The sequence below is a fragment of the Halichoeres trimaculatus genome, unplaced genomic scaffold (genome assembly GCF_033239565.1).
Source record: "Halichoeres trimaculatus isolate MK-OKI-2021-1 unplaced genomic scaffold, fHalTri1.1 fHalTri1_scaffold_14, whole genome shotgun sequence".
NCBI lineage: Eukaryota > Metazoa > Chordata > Actinopteri > Labriformes > Labridae > Halichoeres > Halichoeres trimaculatus.
The window spans coordinates 12,804,274-12,824,172 of NW_027437192.1; the positions used below are offsets into that span (position 1 = coordinate 12,804,274).

The 19,899-nt window shown below is 39.9% G+C and overlaps 1 protein-coding gene across 8 annotated transcripts in view; it reads right to left on the minus strand.

Moving 5' to 3' along the window:
* akap9 (A kinase (PRKA) anchor protein 9) overlaps positions 1 to 19,899 on the minus strand; it is a 74,738-nt gene that overhangs the window by 32,071 nt on the left and 22,768 nt on the right. For 6 of the 8 annotated variants that reach the window (XM_074687026.1, XM_074687029.1, XM_074687024.1 and 3 more), the window contains 14 exons: positions 15,905 to 18,745; positions 14,448 to 14,528; positions 12,322 to 12,469; positions 12,145 to 12,212; positions 11,946 to 12,060; positions 11,694 to 11,791; positions 10,891 to 10,996; positions 10,366 to 10,597; positions 7,593 to 7,647; positions 6,338 to 6,676; positions 5,694 to 5,981; positions 3,647 to 3,783; positions 3,158 to 3,345; positions 777 to 1,003 (listed from right to left, as the gene is read on the minus strand). In XM_074687026.1, coding sequence (XP_074543127.1) covers positions 777 to 1,003; positions 3,158 to 3,345; positions 3,647 to 3,783; positions 5,694 to 5,981; positions 6,338 to 6,676; positions 7,593 to 7,647; positions 10,366 to 10,597; positions 10,891 to 10,996; positions 11,694 to 11,791; positions 11,946 to 12,060; positions 12,145 to 12,212; positions 12,322 to 12,469; positions 14,448 to 14,528; positions 15,905 to 18,745 — 4,923 coding nt within the window. The remainder of the gene's footprint in view (positions 1 to 776; positions 1,004 to 3,157; positions 3,346 to 3,646; positions 3,784 to 5,693; positions 5,982 to 6,337; positions 6,677 to 7,592; positions 7,648 to 10,365; positions 10,598 to 10,890; positions 10,997 to 11,693; positions 11,792 to 11,945; positions 12,061 to 12,144; positions 12,213 to 12,321; positions 12,470 to 14,447; positions 14,529 to 15,904; positions 18,746 to 19,899) is intronic. The other 2 variants (XM_074687028.1, XM_074687022.1) reach the window with 1 other exon arrangement.

Sequence of the window (19,899 nt, forward strand, 5' to 3'; positions counted from 1 at the left end):
CTACATAAAGAAATTACCAGACTTAACTCTAAACTAGAGGAAAGCATCGAGTTTTTAAAATATCTATTCACTACAAGTTTGTCTACGGTCTTTTAACATCCTGCTTCATTGAGTTTAATGTCTTGACATGTATAAATATAAATGAAAATCATATTCTGAATTTTTTAAAAGCTAAAATTAGATTTTTTTTCTTTATTCCAGTGAGTTAAAGTATTGTGCTTCTTTTTTAGGCTTCATATTGTCTCTTTGTACACCCATAGTACCTTTACATGTTATATAGCTGAAAAAGTTCATTTTTTGTCTCACACAGGTGTTTTAGAACACCCTTATTTCAGCCTCTGTTTGAAACACTTAATTTCAGCTACTGTCTCTTTAAGACTCCCTGCTCAACAAACCCCCTTCTCTCTGATTGGTCAGCCCTCTAGAGGCCTGTCAGGGGCAGAGCTATGAGCAGACTTTGCTGTTGGGGGCCCATCTCTTCTGCCATGAACCAGTTAGGAGGTCCATATGTCATGACCTCATCATTTCAGAAAGTCTTGTGAGCTCTCATGTGCTAGTTTTACAAGGGATCTTTATGAGCAGTTTATAGACAGATTTAGTAGTTTATGTATAAATATGTTGCAGTTTGAAAATGTGCACAAGTTTAGTATGAAAATTCAGTTTTGTTACTTTATATCCATGTCAAAAATATGGAAAAAGCACTTTTCTTTAAATAATGTCTCCCCATGTCAGTGGACTGATCCCAGACAGTGGACCCGGAAGCGTTCAGTTTGTACCTGGTTGGTGGTGTCAGTGATCGCCATCAACATCTTCTTTAGAGCTGTCTGCAGTCGGCTGCTGATGCCCATCAGATGTTCTTCGTTCTCCAGCTGTGTCCCCGCCCCCAACATCAGGCTGTCGATTATCTGCTGGGACAGCTCCAGACCCTCATCAGCCTCGGTCCCTCTGGACCACAAACTCACATCCTCTGTGCTGGTTTCAGTGCAGCTTTCCACGGAGAGACCTGATGAATGGAAGTACAGAGAGCAGGAACACATCACACATAGACCTAAAAATGATCACAGTGTCGTCATTACATGCAGTAGAGACAGTTATTATGGAGTCTCTCTGGACTATTTACTCCCACAAGATGAAAAAAGAAGGAGCTCAGTCTGCTGCAGGACTAGTACAAGTGTGAAAAGAGAAACTGTGTAGTTTACATTTTATATTTGTATACATAACAGCACAGGAGGCCTGGCATGGCTAAATATAAACCCACAACAAGAGTGTAGGCGCACACATCATCCGGATCAAATGAGTACACCACGCTCACATGACCATGCCTTTAGGCTAGTTTAGGCTAGGCTGTGACACAATCTGCAGAGATGCCACATCATGTACTCATTCTCAGACCAACATCACTACAGCAGCAAACACTGGTGTAGTGATGTAGTTTTATCTTTATATGGAAACATACTTTTAGATTATAACAAAGTTGACAGCAGCAGACCCACCTAGAGCAGTGGATGTTTTAAAGCCCAGACTGGAGTGAGTTATCATGCCTGCAGAAATGCACATATGACTAGTAGTTACAATCTTTTTTTTAGTTAGAGGATTTGAAACACAATGCCTTAAATAAAAGAAAGTTAGTTCTATTTTGTACATTATAAGTAGTTGCACAGTAATTAGTTTCCATTTCCACAAAAAAATTGTCTACTGATCCAAATGGAGGCCATACTGCCAACAAGCTTTACTTGCTAGATTAACGTTGTCATGCACTGCAAAAAACTGTAATCTTGTCAAGTGTTTTTATCTTATTTTAAGTAAAAAATGTCTTGTTATACTTAGGGATGGGTACCGAAATAGGTACTTTTATAGGTACTGACCGAAATCTGTCAAAAGTACCGAGTACCGATTCAAGAAAAATCAAAAGGTACCATGTTTAGGTACCTAAACGCATCCTTGTGACTGTGAGGGAGTGGAAGAGTAGGCGATTTTCCATGCTAGACATGAACACAGCATTACAAGGTTATATATCCAAAGAATATATATGTCAAATTGAAAAACAAAAAAAATATACCATTTAACAAATTGATATTTTTTTACCAAATGAGCACAAAAAAGTATCGGAAATTGGTACCATTGAGTACCGGTACCGATTGCTAGGTACCAGGCATCGGTACTGTATTGTTTTTTATGTGAAAGGTACCCATCCCTAGTTATACTTGATTTGAGCCACGTTCAACTGATCAGTCCAGAAAAATGTCTTAAGTTATTTAAAGACAAAAATGAGCCAATGGGACAAGAAAAAAGTGTTCAAAAAATTTGCTTAAAACTAGAATAGTGTCTTAATTCAAGAGACTTTTAACTTGTTACAAGCAATTCAGACTTCATTTTTTATCTTTGAATAACTTGAAATAAGACATTTTTCTGGACTGATCAGGCAAATGTGGCTCATACTGAGTCTAAAAAGACATTTTCCACTGAAAATAAGACAAAAACACTTGATAAGATTTCATTTTTTTGCAGTGTGAATTTCTAAGTTACCAACATCAACTTGTTTAAATGAGACTTTGTTGTGTTCAGTTCCCATGGAGTCACCATTTTCACTTTGTGATGTGGCATTCAGAGGGCAGAGGAAAAGTTTTGTTTTTTTCTGCCCATGGTTTCTGTAGCTGAGTTCAATTTACAGGTGACAACTCATGTTAATTCTGTTTTAAACTATTTAACTACATGAAAAAGTCCAAATGAAGCTTAAATAAACATGGTTTACACAAAATTCAAAGAAAATATTTTTGATACCAAGACTTTGTAAATGGAAACTTTCTCTGAAAAAAGCCACAACACCCAGTAACTTTAGGTCCTGCACTGACACTGGTTTATACTTCAGCATCAACTGTGAGCCCCAGTCCTTCAGCCATACTCCAGCATGCACTAAGATTTCTATGCTTCTCATTCACCAGTTTCTGGCTGTGCTGTGTTTTCTTCTTGTTTGTGCACAAGAAACCATGGGGACTGAATCCAGGCAGATTCTGCTGGAGCTGATAAAAGCTGAACAGCTGTTGATTATACCACAATTATCACAAAGAGGAAAAAAGAGGAGACATTGAGGAAGATATAAAATACGGCCTGAATCCCAGATATGCTCCAGGTGGATCATATCTTTGACCTCACTGACCTGCAGCTTGTGGTCTGTTAACTCTCTGTGTGGAGGAGAGGGGCTGTGAGGCCTGCTGCCCTCCTCCACTGGATGCATCTCTCAGACTCTTCATGTGGAGGCTCATCGTTTCTTCGGCTGCTGCTGTAGTTTTCAGGACGTCAACGAGAACCTGACTGAGTTTCTCGTTTGCAGTACGCAAGACCTTTCTGAAAACGTCAGAAAACAGCAATGTTAGAGTTCCACTCAAATATTTGTAAAACAAAAAAGATATTCAGAAAGCTGAAACAAAGTCTTAAAATTTTGCCCATTCTTGAAAAATCTAGTTCGGAAGAAATGTTTACATAATTTTTGTCAAGCAGTCTAAGTAGCAAAACTCAGCAGGATGTTGAAGAAATAAACTTAGTTAAAAAAAAAAAATCAACAACATGTTGAGAATGTTTTCCTCTACCCAGCATGTCTGCAATGTTAAAAAACAACAGTAAGAGCCACCACTTAAAATGTCACTACCTTTCGGGGTCTTTCTCGTGGGACTCTCCATCACCCTGTGAGAAAAATCTGCTCCCTCCAGCCTGCTTCCTTCTCGCCCCTCCTGGATCTTCTTCTTCCTCAACTTCTCCTTGATCCTCATCCGGCTTCTTTAGGGTCTGGACGGGCAGCAGAGAAAACACAGACAGCAGCCCCGTCATTGTAAAGTTACAACACCAGAAGAAGTCCCTGAAAACTCTACACTTCACCAGGAGACTGCAGCGTGTCTGTCTGTGCCACCATTAGTAAAAGTGAATTCAAATAAGGCGCAGTGTCAACACACACACTGGCCCTCTGCGAGAGAGCACACACAGACACACAGACACAAAGACGCACTTCTAACTCCCTTGGAACCAGCGAAACACTACTATCTTTGTGCTGCTATGGTAACAGGTGCACCTGAGCCACTGCCATCTCAGCAGGCAGCAACTCCCCCTGCTGGAGGAACAGCAGAAGAGCAGCTCTGCTTCTCCAAACAAATCACGACCAGACAAAACACACTGCAGAAAAATTTACTTTGTCTACCACTTTTATGTTTTATGTAAGTGTTTATAAAAAAAACACTAAAAAAAATGAGAGATAAAAAGAGATATATGATTTACTGAAGAGAATAAAAACATTTAAAAGAAAATTCCCTTTAGGTCAAGTAACTCCAAAAGAAACCTGGCATTTGCTTTTTTAAAATTGGGCTATTTGATTCTGAATCCTGAGAAAAATAGTAAAAACTGAGATTAACTGCAATGAGAATTGTTACAATGTGAAATGAATGTCATAATCCTGTTTTAATTATTATTTTCTCTCAAAACTCAGAAGTCTGAAATGAGTCAAAGTTCGAACATTAACCCAGAACCTGACTTTGACCACAAAATTCTCACCTTTATCTCCAAATTCCAATTTTTTTATTATTGTCATTTTTTAAAAAGAATTCTAACTTCTTTTTTTAAATCAGAAATTAAGATTTATGTATGTGAGAGTAAAAAAATCAAACTTAAATAAATAAAAAAATGAATTCTGAGATTGCTGTGAAAATTCTGACTTTATTTTAAATTTCAACCCTGATCTCATAATTCTGACATCCTGTGATGTAAAATCTGTTAGAAACAAATAAAAACGCAGCCAGTACGAACATATCACATCAGAACAATGGTAATAATACTGTTTGTCTTTTCCAGCATTATGTTATTAGAAAATTATGTCATTTTACTTTATGAATTGAAGCTTTCTGCTAAAGGTGTGAAAACCTCCTCTTGTCTGTGTTTTCTATTCCTTAAACTTCATCCTTTATGTTTTGTTAGAGTGAGTCACAAACTGCATGTTAACATCTGCATGGGGCATTTAAGGAGCATCACCATTTTTAAAACTCATCCAAACCAATTACTGAAGCTGGGAACTTTTTTTTTACTGACTGAGTGTGTGTTGGAGAAACTCATCTCACACAGAAAAGTGAACCTGACAGCCTCTGCTATCACACGGTTAAAGCTTAATCGTGCAAGACGTGGTTAGTGAAAGCAGAGCAGGCGCTGGGATTGGCTCTTCAAGACATGATGAGTTAAAAAAGACATAATGAGGAATCACAAGCAGGCAGAACAGCTAACATTTTAGCAGTTGTGTGAATCAAAAAGTGTTGTTTTATTGCATTTAAGTCCTTTATATAAGTTGGGTAATTTAGAGCTGGGAGCTGTTGTTTTTTGGTTTAACACTTGTTACATAATACTATCTGAGAAGGCACATTCACAGAATCTTAGGTGCCAGATAAAAACAAATGATTGATGAGCTAAAACAAATGCTTTCTTTGTAATCTTGAGTTATAAGCAGGTAAAAGCTGCAAACACATGAATATTAGCCAAAGCATGCTGAATCAATAATCCATGCAGCACCTGCACTGCGACAAAAAAGAGAATCAGAAAATGAATGACACAGCAGTAATGAGTTGTTTTTATTCATGTTATCTCTCAGATAAGATAAGTTATTTGAAGGTGAAAGTAAGTAACAGTAAATAAACAAACAGCCGAGTGAGTGAAACACCGACCTGCTGCCGTCCTGATTTGGTTTTCTGTAGCTCCTCTCTTAACTTCTTGATCTCAGCGTTCCTCTCCCTCAGCTCCCTCTCCAGCCTCTCCTTCTCTGCGTCGTGCAGCCAGCCGGGGGAGCAAACAGGAGTCTGCTCCTCTTCATACTCCTTCTCCTCTTCCTCCTCCTCCTCCAGCTCCTCTACTGGCAACTGGGTCTGCATGGAGGTGCTTGTCTGACAGGCGTGCTTGTTGATTCGGGCCAGCTCGGTTTGCTGTGCAAACTCCACAGACATCTGAACTATGGCCTGAGAGAAAGACGTGGAAAAATAAATCTCTAGTGCTGCTTCAATGTTCTCATTGATCCTGCGGCAAAATGTTAGAGATTTGATTTCTGAACTGTTCTTATGTTTCGCTTGTTCTGCTGTTTGTTCAGTTTCTTGTTTTTCTTATTAAGCAAACAAAATGGAAATGCACGATCCTGTAGCCCCAGAAGACGTTCTTAAAAATCATTTTTCATCCAACCTTCAGGCTGTGATCTAGAAATTCACTCTTTGATCACACAAGACTAAGCTCACAAGCAAACACTGCTGCTCAAAAAGCTAAAACCAAATTTTTACTGACTTCACACAAAAGCGAAACTATGTTATGAAAAGCCACCTACCTTTGCGACCTCCTCCTCCACTCTCTGCCACTCCTGTCTCTCTTCCAGCACAGCTGCCCCTAGGCTCTCGATGGTGCTCCCAGACCCGTTCACACCATGCACGCCCTGCTCCTTCTCTCCCGTCTCTTCTGGACCCTCCTCTCTTTTCCTCTCCTCTTCTTTCTCTTCTCTGAGTCCTTTGAGCTCTCTGCTGTGCTGCTCTTTGAGAGCGGCTACTTCCTGGACATACTTGTGGTAGAGAGCTTTCCTCAGAGCCTGGAGCTGCGCCGTCAGACCAACAGGTCGGCCGGGCCAGCGAAACTCTGCGCCTCCCTGTGATCGTCCCTCCTCGGCCTGGTCCTGTGAAGAAAAGCAGAAAGGTAAGGCTTAAAATTTCATCAAACGCAGCAGACAATAGAAGCAGCAGTGAAGCGTCTCAAATATAAAGTTATGTAAAATAAGAGCTCCTGATGACTGTTCCTGAAATAAACATGCCACAGCTCCCTGTTCCACCCTTTAGCCACTATTAAATACACCGTTTTGTTCTCGCTGCCTGCCCAAGGGATGATAAGGCTATAAAGGGAACTCTTGCATTGCATTACAGCGACATTTTCCCCTCACACACTACCTCTCTGTCTTGTGATGAATCCCTGTCTTGTCTGTTTTACGGTCACTCAGCTGCTTTCAGTGCCACTTTGCCTCAAGCTTAACGTTTCCAATCCAAACATGTTAAGTGTATCATGCCTGTTTTTTGTTCGGTTTCTCTCTCCAGGTTTGGTCTTTTCCTAAGCTCCCTCTCTGTCAGTCTCCCTCTCTCTTATCTTCCTCTCTGATCTCTACATGAGGCTGTGAGAGTCACAACCACACGAGCCGCGGGAACTTTGAGGTCGGTGGGAGAGATAAACTAAGACGTGATGGGAGCTGGAGTGACGTGAGTGAGAGACGGCTTAAATGGAGTGCAGCTCATTCACGCAAGACAGAATCCTCCTTTTAATGTAGCAGCCGAGACCAGAGTACACCCACTGCTGACAAGTTAAAAAGGCAGGTTATGTAACGTCCAACCCTTATAATCGTTAAGATATAAGACCGGTCATGATGCTGCCGGTGGAGCAAAGCTGAGGGGATTTAGGGCACATTTTTGCCCGAAGGCTGCCACTGCCCCCCTCCCACCCACTCTCACTGTCACAGAGCCTTAATGCACAGACACGTTCTAGGAGTAAGATATAGTTCATGTGACACAGATGATTTAGATGAGGGTAGTATGTGGCAGCCAAACCTTTGCTGGTTCCTCACTGTGCCCCTCTGTGGTTTGTGGGATGAACTCTGAGGTGCTGGAGAGGCAGAGAGAAAATGAGATATCAGCATTCATTGTTATGTAAAATGGTTTATTTTCTTAAACATTTTCTAATGACAAATTGAGAGACAGAAACTGCAAGTGGACAGTTTTTTGGGCAAATTATTATTGTAAACACTGGAGTTGTTTGTTTTAACATTTTTAAAGGAAAAAGGAAAAGGGCCACTGCAAATGCATATATCATTATTCTTATTCTTATTCTTCTTCTTCTTCTTCTTCTTCTTATTATTATTATTATTATTAATGATAATAATAATAATAATAATAATAATAATAATAATAATAATAATAATAATAATAATAATAATAATAATAACAATCCATATATTTTTGTTTTATTGTTCTCTGATTTTTTTTAGATTTAAAAAGAAAACCCCTGATTTTTTTCTATTCTCAGCATTCTGATAAATAAAACAACAACAACAACAACAACAACAACAACAACAACAACAAAAACACAGTTTTAGAATGAAAAATCAGATGTCTTATTTTTTCTTCAGAATCCTGAAATTTAAGTCATATTTCTTACTTCTTTTTGGTAAAATCCAATAAATTATTATTATTATTTTAACTTTTTATTATAAACTCTGATTCTCACCACAGAATTCTTACTTTAAAGTCAGGATTGAACTTTTTTTTACTGGCCTTCCCTCCAAAATTGTTTATTTCCGTTGTCCTACTTTTTTCCGTTTATTGTTATTATTTTGTTATTAGAAGTTAATGTATAACAGGCTTACATTGATGTCTATTAATATATGATATCAATTAAACAGATAAGTCTGAATATTCCTGCTCAATGTACATTTTAGTTGCTACATGATTTAGTGTTTAGATTTCTGAGTGTTGAGCACAATCTTTTGGTATGGAAACAGTAAAAAGTCATGTAAATTAAACTTGACTGTAGAGTATATATAAAACAACTTTTACATAGCAATGCTAATCTAATAAATAATAAATCAAAGATAATGTCTTTGAACTTCTAGTGCTTTCTCATCAAACACTTCACCCATAAAAGAATTAAGTTTGATGAATTTTATGACAAAAAAGCAGAAAGTCCTTACATCTAAAGCAACTGAAGTTTAAAAATATTGTCTCTGTAACTTGAATCTGCAACATAAAATACATGTGACTGCATTCCACCATCAGCTGTATGAACAGGAATCATGGAGTCACAGATTAACTAAAAAAATGAAGGACCACAGTGGTTTTTGACACCACTGTGATGCTCATGTTTACTTTTTCAACAGTAGAGGGCAGCAGAATCACAGTTTCCATCATGCAGGAAGGAGTAAGCTCCATGAGACAGAGGATGAGCTCCCTCTTTGTGATGTTATTAGACACTAATGATGCAATGATTAGAGCTGATATTGTTACATTAGATTCATTTCTGGTTGAGGTATGAAGATTGTTGCATCACACTTCTATTTACTTAACACTATGAATTTGCAAAATCAGCTCTTTCATAAATTCCTCTATCTATAATAATCTTCCATCAATTTTATCTCTTCTTTTCATAAATAAAGAGTTTCCTTTCTTTTTCTTCTATCTGCTGGTTTTGCAGTACACCAGTAAAGCACTGTCTGTTGGAGCAGTATGCCAAAGTTTATTTATTTTTAGTGCAATCAGCTGATCCTACAAGAAACTGTGGGCAGTCTGGGTTCTCCTGGACAAGTTTTAGTGATTTCATGTTTTCAGTTATCATGAGGACACTGCTTTGTTGAACCTGGTTGTAAAACTAAGAGCACTATCTGCAGGTTTTCTCCTCCCTGGGAGACTGATCCCTTTAAGGCTGAGCTCTCTATCCTTTAATCAAGACTGATCCTTTGATTGGGTTAACATTGTGTTTATTTAGCACTGTCAATGTAAGATGTTTATTCACATTAAGATATGTCTCATTTGTTAATTTGTGTTTTGTGGCTCTAACTAAAAGCTGCTTCAAACTAATTATTCCAGCTAAGATTTATGAAGTTCTTTTAATGATTGATTTAACTATTGCGTGACAGTAAAGTCAATGACTCGAGTGGTATTCAACTACATTACTCAGCTTCCATTTAAGAATAGAGGCTCATGTTGGATCTACTTTTAACAACATTTTAACAAACACTTGATTTTGATTGTCAATTATTACTTGTTCACTTTACAAACAAAAAGTGGCAAGAATCTGGGACTCTCCTTTTACCTATCTGTAGATTATTTAATGCCCACACTCTTACATACGTGTATAATTTGACACACTAGTTGTTAAACATTAAAAAAGGTAACACTTATTACACTTGCTCAAGTGCTCTAAGGATTTTCCTCGAAAACACACTGAGAGCCTGAAAAGGCGTTTTTTGAGGTTAGTGTGTTAACAAAATGCCTGAATCACACTTTAAATAACTTTGTGAATATTTTATCAGTCAAGGCTTTGTTGGTGTTAGCTGAACTGGGTCAGGAGACTTTCACGTGTTGGAGGATGTGCAGATGGGGTTTATTAAATGTTTTGCATTGAAGATTGTGTCTGCTCATTGTGCTGTGGTTCTATCAGCAAGCATTTCTTCCTGAAGCTTTTTCCCAAAAAGCTTTCGAGTGGCTTAACTGGAGCAAATATAAAAGCTTCACTTTGCGTCTTTATAATATCATCCAACAATCAGATATTGTTTCATTCTGTGTAAGAGTTTAAGTTCATGCTCTTGTGTTTTCTCAGTGTCATCACCTGAAGTGTATTTCAGTGCCGGTGACCTCCGTCAGTGGCTGCTGAAGCACCAGGATCTCCGTGAGGAATCTCTCCTCGGTCTCTGCGGCCTGCTGCTGGTAGTGAGCTCTGAGACGCTCCACTTCCTGCCTGTGACTCTCCTCCAGCTGGAGCTGCTTCTTCTGCTCGGCAGCCTTCAGCCTCTGCGCCTCCTCCGTCCAGCTGGTGGAAGGTGAAGCAGGCTCCATCACATCTAGATGAAGGGTTGAGACGTTACTCGTGAGGTTTAATTTTGCTCGACTCAAGAGAGTTAAAGATGGGTTTCTTTAGGCCTTTTTGTTTGGTAAATGAATTTAAACAAGCCAATGTCTCCCACCATCTGACCACACATGCAAACTCTCATTATAGAAAAAAACATACTCATGAAATTTACAAACTTGGTCCAAGATACCTGACATGACAGCTTCTGACTTAATGACTTCAACAGAGTGTCAAACACCTCTGTTTACATTTGGTGACCTGACCTCAGTCACGCGTCACACTCACCTTTGCTTGTTGAGATGCTTAAGCTGGAAACTTGGACGCGCAGGTCGGAGATCTCCCTCTCGCTGCTGCTCTTTAGTTCATCATAAGCCGTCTGCAGTTTCACCATCTGGAAAATAAAGAGGTGTCTCAGTGTTTTCTCGCTCCACAGCACATCTAAATACATATTTGAAACTATTAGAAAATGAGATCAATGACTGAAGGTCAAACTGCAATTTGGAGCTTAAATGGCAAAAAAAACAACCAAAAATTCAGATTTGCTTTTCTGTGCTTATCACAAAGTCCCTTACACAATCAAAATGTTGATCTGATTTTGCTGCAACTTTTGACTTGATTTTTTTCTCTCTGCTCTCTACCAATTTGCAATTCATTGTTGGTTGACAGTGCAGCCAGAATCAAGCATTTTTAGAGCAATAACACATAACGTTAGCATGAGAATGGCAACGTTTCAAGTTGATAAGTTTTTTTTTTTTCTGTTTCTTGCTGATATTATCTTTTTAACTTAGTATATTCAACCTGAATTTACAGTTCTGTGATTTAGGATCATTCATTAGTAGGTTTACAAAAAGAAATTGGAACCAAACATGAACTATCATAATCTGAATTTAGCAAAATTTTTGGCTCACCTGAAACAATAAGTCTCATGAGTGACAAAAACTTAATGCACCATTTCTTCTAAAAAGACTGAATCTAACGCTAAGTTTAACCACTTTTATGCTGAAAGAGGATATTATACTAAAGATCTATTAAGAGCTGAATTCCAGCTTGGGAACAGGCTTTTGTTTATGTATTTGTATTTTCTTTACCTTGTTTCCATCTTCTCTCAGCAAAGTCTGAAGCTGTGACAGTCGTTGGTGTTCCTGCTCAATCCTCTCCTGCACCTGCTGAAGACCTCTGTAGAGCTCTAAAGAGAAAGAAATTCCTGAATTAAATTTGATAAGATACCGCTGAAAAACTTTCCTAAATTCAACTGTGTCAAAATGTTGAAAAAAAAAACAGAGAGGCTCCGAATCTGTGTATCTTTGGCTGTAATTCTACTTCTTAGAGGGTTAAATCACCTCTGGCCTGCAGTAAAACAGAGGTGGATTCACTCGTTTCGGGTCTTTCCACTGCAGAAGAAGGCTGACCATCGAGACCCTCCAAAAACTCTTCACCAAAAATCTGCTGCAAACACTGCAAACAGAAAAAAACAGATGAAGTTGAGCGGTTTTATAGATTGTCAGCACATATATAAATATGCAAATTCAGAAAACTCACCTGAATGATCTCACTGCATTCTTCTGACACAGCTTGTAACATGTTGTGGTATTTGAATTTAGGCTCTTCTGTGAAAAAAAAAAAAGTTTACACTTCATGAATGTTAACCAAAGGGATTTCTGAGGCGACGATGAGATAAATATCCCCTCATAGGCAAAAGATGATGAATCTGCTCACCCTTGTTGGCATGATCTTTCAGGGTCTGCAGTTTCAGCTGCAGAGAGTTTGTGCGGGTGTCCGTCTCCTCCTGCAGCAGCTCCAGCTGGGCGGCGTGGATCTGAGAGAGGCTGATACGCTGGGCTTCCATTTGCAGCCTGCACTCACCCTAAACATAGATAACACAAATTAGATGTTGACAAACAAAAAAAAATCTTTTGGAACATCTCAGCAAATTTCTAAACAGCACAATCCATCTATCACTTTTCCTCTATCATAAATGTAATTATGCAGCACAGTAAATCCATCTAATCCGAGGAGATAAATGATTAAATAACATAATTCTACCTATCCTGTTTTAATGGCAGAGCAGCAGCGCAGGCCATCTGTGTTCAGGACAAGAGCTCCTGCTATTATCACTTCAGTAACAGGGAACAAAAGGCCGTCGGTGAAGCCTCTTCCTCTAATTATGCATTATGCATTAGCACACATTTGTTACGGTTACTCACAATTCTGAAATTGCTGTCGTGCTACCTTTGATGTCGCATGTTTGTTAAGTGCACTCCCTAAATTTAAAATGGGCTTTATTTACAGAGCTTTGTTATGATACAATCTCCCTGTGCACACTGCAGTGTGCTGACAATGTGGTGAACAGAGTCTTTTCAGGTGTGTTGCTGCTGTAAACAGACAGGCGTTGAGTATTGATGTGCTCCTGATGAATGGATACCAACAAGGAAAACAACACCAAATGAAGAAACTGTGTCATCTTCTTAAGTAAAATAAAGTCCAAACTCACACAGATCTTCCTTTTCACACTGAGTAAACTGTCCTTTGAGTGAGGTCTGCCCCTCACAAGTACATGTTTCCAAACATAGTTGAACACCTCTTCTTCTTTAAGCCTCCTCTATGAGACCAGAACATTTATGTCCTAACAGATTTCAATATTTTGCATTAATACACTGTAAAAATCAAAATATAAGTACGTATTTATGTCTTATTTTTGGTTGTCTTATAAGACCTATTAGTCTCATTCACCTGACAAGGCCAGAAAAATGTTTTGTTTACAAAATACAGAAAAAGAAAAATGAGGCATTAACTGTTTAAAGAGGAAAAATATGCTGTGCTAAAGGAGTAAAGAATGTGGGCTTGTCGAGTTTTTTGAATGTCTTATAAAAAAAAAAAAAAAAAAATCCTAAGGCTCCATTCTGATGAGTGTTATTCATATTTTGTATAAATGCAATTTCAAAAAGGAAAAAACAATAATGTCTTTTATTTTCAATGTATGTTGTTATTTCATAGTTTTCTCATATTTCTTTTAATTTTGCTCAAAACTGATTTTTTAATATTTGGTACAAATAAACACAGAATTTAAGGCATGACTCAAACACAAAATAAATAAAAGAAAACCTAATCTTTAAAAAAATTGTCAAGAATGCAAACTAACAAAGATTAGAAATAATTAATTCTTATATTATTAAAAAAGTCTGATTTAAAAACTCATTTACTTTACTTAAACTTCATCACATTGGGTTTAGTTTCAATTTGATTATTAATTCAACTTTTATCTCATGTAATTGTATTCTGATGTGTTTTATTCTATTTATTACCTTGTTTTGCTTCCCTTAGCTGTATATTTGAGTTTTTAATGACCTGTTTACTCAAGTGTCTCCTCCATAAGGCTAAATGACAGCGTATCCTGGGCTCATCTCTTGTTTCTAGTGAATCTTTTATGTAGAAAGTTTTCTTCAGCTGTGTTGGCATCTTGTGGTTTGGGGATAATGTCCTGTGAATTGTTTATTTGCATCTGATGAATGTTTTAAAAAGCTCTTTTTCTCAGTCCTCAAATGTCTCCTCTGATATCACTGTCGAGGACAAATTCACTGCTTTTTTTGTCTGATGATTTTTAATGAAAGGACGTGAGGCTCTTCAGTTTGTAACAGCGAAACTTCAAACAGCAGATCGGGCAGCTTAATGAGGACACACTGGAGAGATGATAGCTCGTACTAAATCATGAAAACATGATATTTTACGTATTTTCCTGCATAATAACTTTGTATTCCAGCTGTAGAAGTCCTCGTTTATTGACACTTTGTTATACCAACATGGCAGTAAAGCAAAAGCAGGATGTGAGCTTCAGTGACATTTACATGCTCGGTTGTCTCCTCTTCTTCCTCTGCACTCTGACGCACAGCAGGATCTCCACGCTGGCCTGTCCCATGTCTGCTCACCTGGTAAGAGAGGAGAAGTAGAAGAAACTGTTGTTGTTCGTATTTAGAATCCTGTCTCAAAGGTTTTCCTGATCAAATACAGACAAAACACAGCCGTGGATGACAGAAAGACGAGACGCAGAATCACTTCCTGATGAGCAGAACGGCACTACAAACTGAGAAAGTCAAATTGACTTGGTAAGCACAGAAAAATATCTTATTTCAAGATATAACAACTTAAAAATGACGCTTGAATGGGTATGAGTCAATAAGAGTGAGACATAAGTGTGCTTCATAAGCCTCTTGTATTGCGATAAGATCCTTATATCAGGAAACAAAACAAGTTAATTTTTCTTACCCTGTCTTTGGCCCAATTTGGCTTAAAAGTCTTCAAATAAGACATTTCTCTGACTTAATAGTAACAATAATAATACATTTTATTTGTAAAGCATTTTTCATCAAATGATCTCAAAGTGCAACAGAGTAAAGACTTAAAGATTAAAAACAAAGGTGACTGTCGCTCATGTTAAGTCCCATAAAATATTTTGTCAAGAAATAAGACCAGACCTCCCCTTATCTAGTTTTGAGATTTTGTAGAGTGTAAGTTTAATTTTTGTTCTTATGAATTGTTAAGGAACTCATCGTATACCCTCGTGAAATGAGTCTTTTATTCTGATATTTCAAGGACTTCAAGATTTTAGATCTGTTGTGATTCTCCCAGCTCATGAGGAGACAAAAACAAAACAAGACGAATATGAATAAAGCAAACAGACGATAGAAATCTTGTGTGAATCTCTTTTGCCTGGTGTAAGTGAGAGACACAGCTTTAAGTGACGAGGACAGATGAGTGGCTGGGATAAAATGGCTTCTCACCTCAAACCCTTCACTCCCTGCAGGATGGAAAGAAACTAGAATGTACACAATTCTACACAACAACAACTACTCAGAGACGTATCAGAGGAATCCAGCTGATTGTTGTTGTTTTTTTTCATGTCTGAGCTACAATAACATTCAATCCAGTCTGGCAGATCATGAATGTTGTATCCTCCACAGGTAGAAATGCGCAGAATGGACTGTACACTTAGCTTTTTCTTTCACACAAACTTAAAAAGATGGAGCATCATCATCCTGTCTCTACTGCTTTATGCAACCTTTAGAGAGCAACCCTTCAGACTCTGGGGCAATTTGCAATCATGACCGTTTGTCAGCAGAGAGGAAAACATGTCAGAGCAGAAATACCTCGGTTGTTTTCTTTTCAGCTGTGAATGCAGTCCATGAATTTTTGATGAAGCCAAAAACAATCTGAGATATTACAGAGATTTCTACAGCGTGCATCATTTTCACTTTCTTTAGACAGGCACAGTTTTAATGAGTCACTTCAACATGTGTTTGCCTACCTGTTTGTTGATGAAGTCTCTGCCTGCGTCTCCCTGGTACCCGTCAGTGGAGTCCTCCGTACCGGCCCTCTTCGGTGTGCATGACATAACCTGGCTCTGCATCTGAGGCTGCATCTCCGGCTCTGCAGCACTTGTAGCTCTCTCTTCCTCCGCCTCCTCCTCCCTTTGTGTTTCTTCTCTGCAGTCTGAAAGAGCGCTGCCCGCTTTGCGCTCCTGCTTCGACCTCTGCCGTCTCCTGCGCCTGCTTGACCCTCCCGAGGCGGCAGACTTGTGCGGGGAGGATTGTCCTTCAACAGGTCCCTCCCCTGTGGACTGAGCTGTGATTACTGCTGCTGCTGCTGGGGATGCAGACTGTGAAAGCCTCTGAAGCTCAAGGCTCTTTCGGATGCTGTCTCTCTCTGATTCAGCCGCCTGTAAGAGGGACTGAAGGGTCTTAATCTCCTCTTGGAAAGATTGAATCTGAAGGTGATGATCCTCAAAAGAGCAAACTGGCTCAACAGCCTGCTGTTCTTGCTGGAACTTTCCCTGGGCATCCTTTCCCTTCACATGCATTTTCTCCTTTTCCAGCGTGGTCCTTAGGCTCTCATTTTGGGCCATGACCTCTGCTTTTTCTTCTCTTATTCTCGTCCGCTCTTCTTCCAGCTCTTTCACTTTCCTCTCTGTAAACATCAGTTTTTCTGTAACTTCAGAAAGCCTTCCAGTCAGGCTTTCTTTCTCACTCAAAGTAACATTCAGCTTCTCCATTAGCTCAGTAGTATCTTTTTCTATCACTGTTTGCTCCGACTTGTCTGAATTCGGGTCCTCCCTTTTGCTGTTTTCCTCCAGCTCCCGAATCTGTGACTGAAAACCGGCAATTTTCATCTCAAACTCCAGTGTCTGCCTCAGCATCCTCTCTTCTAGCAGCGATTTCGCCTCAATAAGACATCTGTACTCCTCCTTCAGCTCCTGATAGTTCACCTCAAAATTCTTTTCTGCAAATGAGAAAGTCGTCCTCTGCTTCTCGATCTCCGCGCTGAGCTCAGACACTTGTTTCTGCATTCGACTGCTTTCCGTGGTGAGTGACTCAATCTGCACAAGTTTTGAATCTAACTCTTCTTTCAAGGTGTTATTCCTCTGTGTCAGCTTCTCCTTTTCTGATTTCCAACTCTGTTCTTTCTCTTTCAAACTGTTTTCAAGCTCCTTTGATTTTTTTCGTACTGTCTGAATTTCTTTTTCCATCCGAGCTCGGTCTTCTCCTCCCTTTCTCAGTTCCTCGAGCTCCACCTGAAGCTCCTGCAGCTGCTGGACGAGTTCATCAGCTTTGGAGTTTTGCAGCGCGAGCTTCAAATCCTCTTTAAGTCCGTTAATTTGGTGTAAAAGCTCATCCCTCTCTGTGGCGAAGTTAGTCTTCTCTTTTTGTAACAAACACATCTTTGCTTCGTAACTTACCCGCAGCTCTTCCAGCGTTTTTTCGTGTTTCGAAGCAGTTTCGTTAACAAGGTTTTCCGTGTTCTGGAAATTCTCTCTTTGCAGTTCTTCCCTTAGATTGGTGAGCTCCTCCTCGTGGCTGAACAGAAGCTGCGTCCTCAGCCGTTCCAGCTCAGCTTCCTGGGACTCGGCCATGCGGTCGAGCACGGCGTCCTTCTCCCTCTCGAGCATCTCCAGTTTGATTTTGTAGTTGGTTATTTCAGACTCGTGCTTCAACTCCGCCTCGTGTGCGGCTTCTTGAGAGTCCACCAACTTGCTCTTCAGACGCTCGATGATCTCCTGGAGGCGTAGCAGTTCGCCTTCTTGACTTTCCTGAGAAATTAGACTGTGGGAGACCTGCTCCACTTTGTCTTTAGCAGAACGGAGATCCCGAAGGAGGTCCTCGACCTTGGCTTGCAGATTGAGCTTCTCTTGGGTGACTTTGCTGAGCTCGTGGCTGGTTGTACTGTGCAGTTTCTGGGATTGCTCCAACGTAACTTGAAGCTCTCTAATCTTTGCATTTAGAGTTTCCACATCAGCAGCAGAGCTCTGAGACAGCTGTGCTTTTAGAGACTCGAGCTCAGTGCGATGCTGCTCCGTCATGTTTTCTCTTTCGGCCACATGCCGCAGATTGAGCTCTTGCTTCATTTGAACTATCTGCTGTCCGTACATCTCGTCCAGCTCTGCCCTGAGAAGTTCCAGCTTCCTTGTAGTGTCTTCCTGCATCTTTTGGACGGCATCACTCTCAGACTGGCTGCCCTGATGATAACGCTTCTGCAGGTCCTCCACTGTTCCCATGAGCTGCATGATTTCGTTGGATGACATTCGCTCTTTCTGTCTGGAGGCTGCGAGTTCACCCTTACAGCTTTCAAACTCTGTCCGCTCTTTCTCCAACTCCAATTTAACACTCTCTATTTCACTTCTGCTGCTTTGTAAATCAGACTTAGTGCCCTCCAGCTCTTCCATACTTCTTTTAAGCTCAGATTCTTTTGCAGAAACTTGCTGCTGGAGGTCCAGCAGGTGTTTTTCAGAGGCTGCCAACTCATCCTTGAGCTGAGTAAGAGAGCAGTCACGTTCTGCGAGGAACCTGTCTTTCTGCGCGATAATCAGATCCTTTTCATCCGACTGGTGTCTCAGACTCTCATCCATAGTTTGTCCCACACGAGTGAGCTCCTCTCTAAGAAGGGTCAATGACAGCTCATGTTCTTTGATTATTACAGTTTGCTCTGAAATTACTTGATTCTTTTCTTTGAGCGTTTGTGCAAAAGACGCCTCCGCTGTTCTTAACTCTGACAACGACTGCTCCAGACCTAAAATAACTTTTTCTTTTTCAGTGATGAGCAGGTCCTTTTCTTTTATCCTTTCAGAGAGTGATTCTTCAGATCTTCTCCCTGACTATGAAGGAAACAAATAATAGAGATGTGATTTCAGCAAAGGAAACACACTTGAAGCTGTGGAATGCAGAAACCATCTTACAGATCCCTTTTACATCTGGTATTAACATTTTGTTTGGTGATTACAATGTTGTGGTAGCACTAGGGATGCACGGTATGTCAGTATCGATATCAGTATCAGCCGATGTTGGTCATTTTTTTTAACATATCGGTATCAGCCTATGTGTAAAAGTGGGCCGATATTCACTCAATAGCTGCCGGCCATTTTCACAGCATCTTGAACAATCTTTAAAGATCCAATTAATATTGTTTTCTATGACTATGTAAATACCAAAACTGCTTAAAGGTCCCATATCATGCAAAAATCACTTTATTAAGTCTTTCAGTGAAATTTGTGGGTCTTTGGCTTTCCTCCCAGCCCACAAAAGGTGATATTCAATGACAAAACCTGTACTTAGTAGTGCTTGTGAATGTAAAATCCTGACCTAAAACAAGCTGTTTGGATTTTGGGGATTTGCAGATGTCAGCGAGCCCCTTCTTTGACCAATCAGGAGCAAGTCTGACCTGATTGGTCCACCGAAGCAGATACCCTGCACCCCCTCCTTACCCACACCCTTCCCTGCGGCTGGAGAGGGCCCATCACTGCTTTGTTTTTGGCTGTAAACAGCCACATAGTTCCATGCACAAGCTTCCCATCTTGGGAGAAGACAATTGTAAGTGGCTAGAGTTTATTTATCAAGGAAATGTGCCAGCTACACTCAGTAAAACGGTGCATGTGTGTGCTAGTGACTCCACGGCCGACTGCTTATCCAACTTTGGACAGTACATCAGAGGGCTAGCAAATAGACTGGTCCTGAATCCAGGCGCATTACCAACCATCCACCAACAAACCTCGGACCCTGGAAATGTGAGTATTATAAATGCTGTGTGCTGTGGAGCAGATGTAAGCGCTTTTCCTCAGTGTCCCCCCTGTCTCTGTGTTAGCTTCAGGATGCTAACTGTAGCTGCTGTTAGCCTGTTGTTTAAGCCTGTAATGTTACAGTAAACAACTTCGCTGTTTTTTAACATTGTGCACTTGGAGCTCGGTAGTCATGGATGTGGCGCAGCTCTCAGTGACGCTGAAGAGCGGGGCGGTATCAGTGGTGGCTCATTTAC